This window comes from Columba livia, chromosome 10 (genome assembly GCF_036013475.1).
Source record: "Columba livia isolate bColLiv1 breed racing homer chromosome 10, bColLiv1.pat.W.v2, whole genome shotgun sequence".
NCBI classification, from domain to species: Eukaryota; Metazoa; Chordata; class Aves; order Columbiformes; family Columbidae; genus Columba; species Columba livia.
Window position 1 is genome coordinate 13164801 of NC_088611.1, and position 11239 is coordinate 13176039.

The 11239-nt window shown below is 40.6% G+C and overlaps 1 protein-coding gene across 39 annotated transcripts in view; it reads left to right on the forward strand.

The window, feature by feature from the left end:
* The window catches only part of FOXP1 (forkhead box P1), a 383604-nt gene extending 373456 nt beyond the window's left edge, over positions 1-10148 (forward strand). For all 39 annotated transcript variants that reach the window (XM_065075373.1, XM_065075386.1, XM_065075374.1 and 36 more), the window contains one exon: positions 5314-10148. In XM_065075373.1, the coding sequence (XP_064931445.1) occupies positions 5314-5458 (145 nt within the window). In that variant the 3' untranslated portion in view covers positions 5459-10148. The remainder of the gene's footprint in view (positions 1-5313) is intronic.
* The last annotated feature ends 1091 nt before the right edge of the window (positions 10149-11239 follow it).

Genomic DNA, 11239 nt, shown 5'->3' on the forward strand with positions numbered 1-11239 from the left:
AGTATAATGAGTGCATATATAACCGCGTGAAGTAATGGGGGATCGCTGTCCCTGCTCAACGTGAGTGGCACCCGGGCCGCGAGCTGGCGCAGGACAGGGTAAGGCAGGAAGGGTGTGATGCCCCGATGGGCGTGTTCGGTATTTATGGGGTGACGGAGTGAGTTTGCAAAGCTGTAAATTCCCCCCTCCCCTCAAATTACATACTGAGTAATTGGCAGCTGGCGAGGAAGCCGGAGTTTATAAGCCTTGTATTTCTCCCCAAACTCCGCAGAGGGGTTGGCTACCTGTGCGAGGGGCGGCGGGCGAGAGCCGCGCTGCCGGTCGGCCGCCTGTTCCTTAAAACCGGCTGTGAAATTGCTGGCTGACTTGCCACAGCTCACATTACGCATTAAAAAGAGAACTAATTTGTAGTCTTTTACTTCAAAGTAATTTGAATAAGGGATTTACAAAAGTAAGTCTAAATCAAAAAGTAGAAAAAACATTAACCTAATACCACGATAGTAATTAGTTGTGAAACTAATTAGCATTTAATGGCAAAAAAGTTTCCCACCTGCATAATGTGTTGTCAGAGGGGAGGGGGCATGAAGGAATCTGAGGCTCTGGATACTTTGATATTGCAGCATTTTAAATCAGTGCACAAAGTGCTTTGAAAAAAAAATCTTTAAAGATGGCAACATTAATTTTTAATTAATAATTAATTTAAACATTGTCTTTTACCATTTACTTCAAAACATTCAAATAATGTGTTTAGTTTTTCCAGTGATTGTTTGTGCAGTATTAATTATCTCTCGCAAAGTAGCATTGCATGACACACTTTCTGTCTTTTACAAACGGATTCATCTTGAGGCAGTTTTAGTCACAATTCGTTATCCTCTGCCCGTGACCACGAAGGGCCGGCGTGAAGGAGGAGTGGAGGGATGTGGCTTTTCTCCAGAAACAAGACTTCTCCCAAGGGTTTCTCCTGGCCTAACAGACAGGGATGAACGTTTATGATGTTGCGTTAATCCAAGTAATTATTTTTTTGCAAGTTGAAGGCTAGTGTAGTTCATGCACTTCTCATTTCACCTAAGGTTTCGCTTGCTTTGAAGAGACTGAGAGGAAGGGAAAATAACCGAGTTAAACAGGGTAGGACATCTTCCAGAACTGTGCATAGCCGTGGCCTTTCTTGCACTTAATAATCATCTCTTAGCACATTGATACCAAGGTGAGGGGCACAGAACAAATACTGGAGAGAGAGGAGCACGGGGGGAGGGATGCCTCATTTTCATTATTCACCAGAAAATCCAATTTTCTGTTGTAATATGGAAATGATTGTTTCCTGAGTGTTTTCATTTTCTCAGAATTGATAATATATGTGTTCTCTGCTGAACGTTTCTTTTTGCTTAAGTAAAATGTGGCCGGGTGATGTTCCAATACCAGCCTCTGAGCTTCCCCATTAAAATGGTGTTTCTAAGTAGTTTGAAGGGATCTAAAGCCAGAACACCATTCACATGTGGCGGGGTTTATCCTGTTTACTAAATAAAATCACAAGTCAACAGCAGATTTCCAGACGCCGTGTAAACTCTCATTCTCGGTAAGCCTGCTTTGGTAATGACATTTTCAATTGTTTTTTTTCTTCTCAGGACAGATTTCCTTGTCATAATGCAAATTATTTTTTAAACAATTTCAGTATATTAGAGTAAATCAAGCTTTAAACTTTATTGTAAGGTTTAAAGGACCTTGTTAACATGACAGCTAAGAAGTCTAACACTTTAGCTGAAGTCTTATTACCGCTCATTCGTTTCCTTTTTATGACACATTGAACCACGGCTAGGTTTTTTTTTTTTCCCTTCTCTCTCCCTCCTTTTGAAACACTAGAAAGTAGTCGCATAATTACAGCTTGGGGACATAACACTTTCATCCTGATATGCTCCAAAGGTAGCCACAAAGCAAACTACTCCATGCTGTGTGCACCACCAGAACTCAGTGGCTTTAAACAACAGTCAGCTTTATTAAAAACTCCTCTGTTCCCAGAGTGGACAAACAAAAGAATTACTCAGATGTGAAAAGAAGGGGAATCTGTGTTCAGCAAGGTTATTTATTGTTAACCCCTTCTGGAGCTTAGGCATCTACTTGAAAGGAATGAGCTGAAATTCTGCTACTACATAAAAGAAATGAGAAAACATTTTTTTTTTTTCCTTCCCCACCTCTCTTCTTTTTCTTTTTACCCAGCCCAGCACTTACCTTTTCTGTAATTTAGAGACCGAATTATTTAGTCTCTAGGGGTAGTTTTCCTTCCCCAGTTTAGGGTTTTGCTGAGGTGGTAAGTAGAGATTCAGACTACTTGAGAGATCGGTATGTCTCTGTTTGCCTTTGAGCTTATTTAAGCTTATTTATTTCAGTTGCTCTGAAATGTTTGAGCAAAATCACAGAATCAGTAAAGTTTCCTCCTCACATGCCGCTTTGTGGTTAAAACTGACAGAGTTGTTGTTTTCCCTGCAGATCTCTCCCCGGGGGGGTTGTGTTACCCAGATAAGCCTCCTAATTTGAGGGACGGAGTTTTTGGTGAGCTCGCTGTCTGATGTTTTCCCAACACGTGAGCTGCTGGTGTGACCGTGCCTCCCCACAGCTCTGTGACCCTCTCCGGCTTTGTCCTGCTTGGGCTCATTCAGCCCTTTTCCTAACTCAGTGCTTGCTTTGCTTTTCACTCCTGGAGTTCTGGGGCTTTTTGACTTCAGGGAGCCACACCAAACCTCCAAGAGAAACTCAGTTAAAACCACCTGGGTTCATCTGCTTTCATAACAAAACCAGAAGGTGGGGCAGAGTTTGCGTTGGGAAGGTTTGGGGACCTTTGGAGGAGCTTTCACAGCATTTCATGTGGTTGCGAGCCCAGCGGGTGCCTGTCTTACCTGCTGGCACCCATTCTCTTGTGCCCTTCAGCCAAGTGCGGGGTGCTGGGGTGCTGGGACACCGAGATGTGGCTCCCGAGCAGCCTTTGGAGAAACTCCTGTCCATGTGCCGAGGCCACCTCTGCTGCACGTGACGTGTTCTCCTCTCTCCTTTGAAAACTTCACATCTGCGTTTTCAAAAATAATCCTTTTTATTTTTCAAAAAAAAAAAAAACAAAGCCCAGCAGCAGCATCAAAACCAGAAAGCCAACAAGCAAGATGTTTAAATTAAAACAGCAGTAAAAAAGATCGCTGCCGTAAAGGCCGAGTAGCACATGCTTTATCCGTCTCTGTGTCTAGCCGCTGTTTCCCCGTTTTTCTTCTGGTTTTCATTTCGTGTTTTCTCCCAAGTGAGGGGCCCCACAGCTTATTCATAATATAAGTTTTTCTAGTTGCAAATAATCAACGTGGTTTCACGTTTGCTAGGGCCACGAGCCGCTGGGGCGGTTGGCACATGCACACCTCTGAGATGACGACCCACTTTTACGTGCTTATGCTAATTGTTGGTCTCTGATATTTGAAATGTCTCCTCCCATTTAACTCCCCCTTTTCACTAATTTAAGTAAAAATTGTATGAGCAATGTCTCTTTCCTTGTAATTTTTGCAAAAATTAAGCAACATGCAGAGAAACCTCTTTGCTTCCAGGGATGTGTTGATAAAGACACGTATTAGTGAATTTGAAGGGCAAAGGTGTGCGTGCATGGATACTACATTGCTTCTCCCCACCAATCCTTTGTTGGGTGGGTTGGAAGGTGCAGTTAGTACTTTAGTATTGATCTAGCACTTTACAACTCAAGAAGTTGAAATATGCAGGGACTTGAAAGGCATTCACAGCTCACATTGGAAATGTCTGTAGTCAGCAAGTTAGATGCTTCCTAAACCGATCCAGGCTCAAGCCAAAATAAATAAGTAGGGTGCGGTTCAGCTTTGCACGCTGTGCGAGGGCGCAACTGGTTCACCCTGGTCACTGGAAGCAGGCAGGGTTACCTTCGGCTTGTGCATGGATGCTGACTACATTTTCGGTGATTTATTTGGTGATGTGTTCCTGTTGTCTGTCAGTGCGACAGAGTAGAAACAGTTTTGACCTTCTTATCCACACAAAACATAAAATGCAGCTATTTTAAATCATTCCTTTTAAAGCAAAGCTATGCAAGGAGAGAAAAAGTTCTTACAATGAAGGTTAGTCCTCCGGATAATGTGTTCACTTAGCCCACGTGAAAGGGTTAAATCCGCTCACATAGAGAAAAAAACAAGACTCTAGGAGGTGGATATCAACTCAATGAGAGACAGAGTGGGACTTGAACTCATTAACACTTTATTTTAAGGGATTGCCTACAACATCAATTATTTAGGAAGCAAACAGGGTCTCCATTGCTGTATCGCATTATTAATACTTGGTAATGTCAATAAAACCCTACTTTCCTATAAAGTCCCACCAACGAGACACTATTGACTCACATGGCTATTTTACATTTCAAAAGCTGCCGAACAAAAAAAAAAAAAGGTAATTTGTATTTGTATAGGATTTGTTGTAAATATGATTTACGAACAACATTTTTCAATTGTTATCATACCCGTTTTGAATGACCAAGCCCCATTCCCCCGCGGGTTATTCATGTGCTGTGCTGTAATGAGAAATTTGGCAGATCTCATCTCTTTAGTACATCCTTGTACCCACCATGAGCTGGGGATCATGTTCTGCCTTGTTTACAGCTGACAGTGTTATTATTCTCGTTAGGACTGTGCTTTCTTATCATATTGTTGTGTTGAGCGAGCCTTTTCCTCTCTGTTTGTGTTTCCTGGCAGGGCTTTTCTTCCCTTATTGACAGTTTGTAAAAATATGCATTAATTTGGAGTTTAAAGCATGTATCATGGTGTCTCTTTGCTGTGTTTGCTTGAAGTTGATTAATGATAGAACCTCACTTGGGGTCGTCCTCTGGAGAGTTGTCTCACAGGTTCTGCATGTTAACGAGAGACGCCGCACACACAGCGAGCGATGATTAGCCCAGCCTCCAGCTCGGCGGGCTGACAAACTGCTGCTCTGCCGTTCGGATGCTTGTTCTGCTTATTTATCCAAAGATCGTATTAATCAACTTAATATGTCAGCTGAGAGCGTTTTCTCTCGGTCCCGAGACGGAAACCCCATGGAGGTGCTCCTCCCAGAGTGTTTTCCCGGGGAAGCTGAGCGCTGCCTGCCTGGCGCAGCCTTCGCTTGGCGCCTGTGGCTGGTGCAGAAGTTGAGGGTCTTCTCCTTGGGGACCCTTAGGGCTTGGCACACCGGGTCTGAATGCCCGAACCACCTCTGCTTTCTCCCCAAACCACCCGAGCTGTCAAAACTGTTCTTTAACGAGCAACTTGCTGATTATCCATATTTTTGTTTTCCCAGGCACCCCGTGCATGTCAAAGAAGAACCGTTAGATCCAGATGAAAATGAAGGCCCACTCTCCTTAGTGACAACAGCCAACCACAGTCCAGATTTCGATCACGACAGAGATTATGAAGATGAACCTGTAAATGAGGACATAGAATGAGTATGTCTAACATCATCCTGAGAATGAAGATTGGAAGAACACGTCAAACTTAGCTGTGAAATCTCTCCATTATTTGTACAGCCTGGAGGATTCTCAGTCCACTTTGACAACTATGACATATGTTAACTCTTAGTGCCATCAAGTATCCCATTTGGGAGTATTTTTGATTTTTCTACTTTTTGTTGAAAAAAGGAATTTGTACTCTGTGCATTGGATGGACTTGTTTGGTACTTGGGATTTTCCTCTCTTACAGTCAACATCAGTGTTGTAAATTTGCTAAACTGATTCACTTGCATTTAGCAGCCAGCTGTGGACTGCAGGTCCTGCCAATTTTGGACACTTGAGGACATCAAACTGAGCATGTACACCTGAACTGCAGATCAAGTCTTTGCCCAGATTTTAAGGATTCCAATGGACAACATATTTGCACAGTACTGCATGTTGATTATCACTGCCTTTACTCCATTTTTTTCGTTGTTTTCTTTTTTTTCTTTTTTTTTTTTTCGCTTCCATTTGGGCTGGGGAAGGCCTGTGTGTGCACGTGTGTGGGTCTGCGTGTGTGCGTGTGAGCGTGTGTGTTGGGGAGGGGTTACAAGAAAAAATTATCCCAAACTTTTTAATGTATTGCTTTTATTCCCCCGCCTCACGTCTTCTCTACCATTTTAAGTTCTGACCTCAGGCCTCATCTGGGCCCAGGGCCTCTCAGAGGCTTCAGCATTTTCTGTACTTTGTGATGAATGTTAATAGGTGTTTTTATTATACGAAGCTGAATGTCATTGAATTGTTTGTAGTTTTTTCTGTCATTCATTCCAGTTTCCTTCAGATGCCACCATGTTTTCTTTAGCTATGGAAAACATTCCATTTCGGTGTCTCCTTTTTTTTGGTGTTGTTTTTTGAAAAGGTTCCAAATGCTGCACTATACATGTGGAAGGGTTGTCCAACGGAGAGAGAGGAACGAAGTACTGCAAGAATGAGAATGAATGACAGATGAACATAGAAACACTGTAGGAAGCAACACAGATTCATTCCACAAAGCAGTATTTTTAACATTTTATTGTTGTTGTTTGGGTTTTTTGATTTATTTTATTATTTTTTTTTGGCAGCAACGGTGAATATTAGCAAATGCCACAAAATTGAACAGCACAAAGAAACATATGCAGCACCAACAGAGTTCACTTTTATTAGAGGATGAATAGTACAGTGGCAGGTTCTCGGTTGTTTAACGCAAGTTCTGATGGGTCAACAAATCTTTCTGGAATATCTAAGATTACCGAGATGGGCACCTATACATTTATTATTACGATTTTGTTTTTCTTTTTGCATTTGCAAATAGTGGTTGGAAAGATGACTTCGTTAAATTGTTATTGTACGTGGTGATGTTTCACGGTTAAACATCAGTTCAGGATTGCTTGGTGGCATTAATCTGTTTGAATACAAATTAGATTTCAGATTGAACTTGTTACAGGAGTTAATAAGGCCGGAGCCCCACGAATGCTAAAGTGTTAATTTTCAGCTGTGCAAATCCAGTACTGCAGTTAAGATTGTTCTGCAATATTACACCAGCCAGTATGGAAACCTCGCCGTAGGAGACAGGAGATCGAGGAGGGAATTCACGCCGGGGCTTGTTAGGGAAAACTGGCAAGGCTCTTCAAAGCAAACACGACATACAAGATTTGTTGCGATAGGTCAGTAAACCTCAGTCACCAAACACCTAAACATTTTCATTCTGCAACCACTTTTCCGTCACTCATTTATTTATGTAGGACTGTAGCTTTTTTATTATTTCAAGAAGCCTTTCAGAGCTTAATTTATATTCTTCTTTGTACCTTTTTTTTTTCCTAAAATTACCAAAGATATTACACAAAGGTAAATTATGTTCTCTGTTATATGCTTTATCTTATGAAGCCAAATATCCTCTTATTGTTGATCAAAGGAGGTTGAAGAATTTAGAGGGAAATGACAAGATGTGGGCTATTGCTAACCTGAGAGGGAAACTGCTCCTTTATTCTAGAAAATTTAGAAGGCCAAGTAAATGTCTGAACCAAAGTTGTTACTTTTTATTTGCAATTCTTTACAGTGACCAAAAGGAAAGTCTGTAAAAGAGGAATCGAGGAGGGCTTTTGAGGCTAAAACTAGGAATCAGTGTTACTAGTGTGAGAAGGGAGCTGGAGAAAGCAAAGACACAGTTATTTAGCGGAAAATTAGAGTATCAGATAAAGGAGGCAGTTTAATAAAACACAGAAGAGAACAGAAAAGCTCCCACAATTTAACTGGACCACATAATAGTATTTCTAGAATTAAATGAAAAGAAAAATTTGGTAGTCTTTGGTTCTACAGGTTGTGTGCCACTTCTGTTTCAGGACTGTGCTAGGATGACTGCTTTAATTTTGGTTGATCTTGGCACGTTTGCTCAGTTTTGTTTAGTTTTTGGTCAGCATTTTTCATAAGGAAATAACACTCCTGTCCACTCATAAGCTTTGGTACAAGAAATTTTATTGGCAGTTACTTTTATAAAACTCAACTCTGCTTTCTGTTTCAAAAGACAAAAGAAAAAAAGGGCAGTCTGTGGTCATTTGAAACATTTTTTTTTGTTCATTTAAATTATATCCAGGCAGCTTCGTGACGTGCCGGCGGTAGCCAGACAGGGATCATGAGAATTGAGCCCTGTGCTTCTAAACTGAGTGGTTTGCTGGTTAGTTCGGTATTCAGAAGGGGATAAAAATCCGGTAGATTAGTTCATTCTCAGCATGTGTAGCTAGACATGAGTAAAGATAACAGCATGAGAAACTGTTAGTACGCATACCTCAGTCCAAACTGTTAGGGAATGAGTAAATAAAAGATACATTTCACTCAGTTGCACTTAGTTGTATGTCTTGCATGCTTAGTCTAAAGACTGTAGCAAAAATTAAAAAAAAAATTAAAAAAAAGAGAAAAAAAGAAATAAAAAATTAGATTTTAACATATCTGGCAGGTGTCGCAGCCTTGCGGAAGAACCAACTGAAAATCTCAGGCTTTACATCAAGCAAACTTCACTATGATTTTTACAATTCTGATTCTGTATCCCTTTGGATATCCAGTTGCTTCGTTAGGGAGGGGTTTATTATGTTGTACATATATATCCCACTGTGTCTGTGTGAGCCTTTGTCTTTCGGGGGGAGGGTGGGGAGGGAGAAAAAGGTGGAAAGGTCCTTTTTTTAGATATCGTTCCTCAAAAGGAATAAATGCAGACCTGTTTGTCAAAACACCTTTTGCTTTTTGTGCAACTGCTTTATATTAACTATACTAAAAAAATAGCTTTGGAAAAAAAAAACTACTGTATGTAATGGAATTGCAGAATACGCTGCACATGTATTTTATTTAGTTATCCTTGCTTTGAGAATATTGGATGACATTTGCTGACATGTGGGAGAAAATCCCTGACTTTTTTGTTTTCAGCTTTTAAATTGTAACATAGTTGACAGATTTTTTTTCTTCTCCTGTTATCATCGATCGAAGCGTTTTTGTACAGTTTTTGTGTTTAAGCTGGTTTTTTGATACTTTCCCACCCCTTCTGTTCTCTTCCCACTGCCTTTTCTGGCTGTCTTCAACAAACTTCGTCTATTTGAAAGGAAAAAGAAAACGTCGTTTAAAACCAACAAAAACAAACTGTTTTTCTCCTGCTGCAGTAAATATTTTGCATGATGAATTCCAGGGTCACACTTTCAAAGTTTATCAGTGAAGTAGTGATTAATAACGGGGAGTGTCAGACTATTGAACTTTTGTATAAAAAACAACAAAAAAAAAACTTTACAAGGTGCCAAGATGTAAAGACAATTTGTTACATGTTTTTTTTCTCAAAGAAAAGCGTACATTATGAAAGTAGTACCATGTATCAGGTAAAATCGCTGTCAGGAATGAGAGTCAAAGCCTTCCTTGTCCACAAAAAAGAAAAAAGTTTGTAAATGTAAAACCTGTTAGGTTTCTGCATTCAGCTAGAAGTGAAACGAAAAATCAAGGCTTATGTAGAATAAGTGACCACACAAAACGTGACCTTAATTGATTCTCTCTCGCAAGAGTCCGGCCGCAGGTCCTGCCCTCCCCTCTCCTGGAGCTCCTGCCCCAGGGAGACACCAGCGCAGGGATTCTGGTTCTGCAAATGTTGAAGATCATTAGATATTTTATATATATACTTACATAAATATATATCTATGAAGATTTTAAAAATAATTTTGAACTATTGCAGTTTTCAGGTTGCCGATAATCTCACCTCCATTATAGCATGGGGAAAAAAAAAAAGAAGTGTTTAAACTTTTGAAATCCTTTGGTACCTTTGGTTAATGAACTCAGAGTGGGTTTTTAGATGTTTCAGAAGTCATTTAGTATTCTAGCCTTGCGAGGTGAATTTGCAGTTAGCGACTGCGTTTTAATGGGCCCAGAACAGGTAAAAAAGTATCTTCTACCCATAAGCCTTGATGACAATGGTACAGTCCAGACTGTTAGCATGGTGCTTCGTGTCTATGTGCTGCCAGTAACAAGATTTATTTTTTTTTTTTGATAAGGCATAAAAGAAACTCATTCCTTACATCAACTGTAATTCCATCATTCCATGTCTGTTGATACAGACAATAAAAAATGTTGTGTAGTCAGTACTAATTACTGACATTATAGCATTCTCAAATGCAATAAAAATGCTGGTTGTTCACACTGGTAATGCGAGTCGCCATGTCCCAAGTTTTTGTCTTGTTTCCCACCCCCGATGACCCCCGTGTCGCATCCCCGAGGCGCTGGGCCCCGCGCTGCTCCGTGGAGCGGCTGGTTGTGTCTCACCCGTGTCCCAGCGCGTCCGTGGACGGTCTCATCGCTCTCCTCGCGTCTCCCCCAACCACATCAAATCTCAAGATGTTTTCTCGGCGGTTTCACGGCCGGTCTGGACAGGGTGGTCGTTGATGCTCGGAGGAAGACGCCGTCATCGAAGATTTAATCTGCTTTTCCAAGGAAGTCCATCGGCATTTGAACCATTAGGGTCACGGGCAGTTGAGGGGATTTGCTTTCTCATCAGACTCCGTTTCAAAGGGGAAAGCGTGAAAGACGGGGTTTGGGGCTTTGTCCTGCAAATGCTTTTCCATGGGAAGGGTTCAACGTATATTGCATGTATGCAAAAGGGGGTTTGTAGGATCAACCGCTTGGTCCAGAAAACCATGAGGAACAAAGTCCCAAGTCATGCTGAGATAAACTTTAAAGGAAAAACCCACCTTCTTTTCTTCCATGTAAGCACACATTTATTTTCTTCATCAAGTTTTGTAAAGAAAAGTAAGATATTTAATAACTAGCATTAGCAGCAAACTGAAATTTCAGAGGAGAGATTTTTCATGAATAATTCATTAAAATTTCACATCTGCAAGATTAGTCATCCAAATAAAATGCTAATGTCAAAAACATGCACCGTCTATAATATTCTCATCAAGAAATCTTTTTGCATATAATGATAAATGCTTAAATTAGTACAAATGATTTTATAAAAATATTCTATCATAAAATTATACCAGATAACTACTTTTTTGGGGAGGGGAGGAGAAATCTTTGCACGCTTGTTATAACGTGTCTCAAAATGGTATTGACTGGTAGCTTTTAATAATCAAAATATAGAGAATGAGATTTGGCTTTGGTCATGTATTGCACTTCAGTCACTAGTGAGACTTTAGTAAACCAGAGAGGTCCCACTTTGGGGATTAAAATTATCCTAAATCTCAGGTGAAAGGTGTTAAGACAGAACTTGTGAGATGTTTCGTGAGGAGTGCCCTG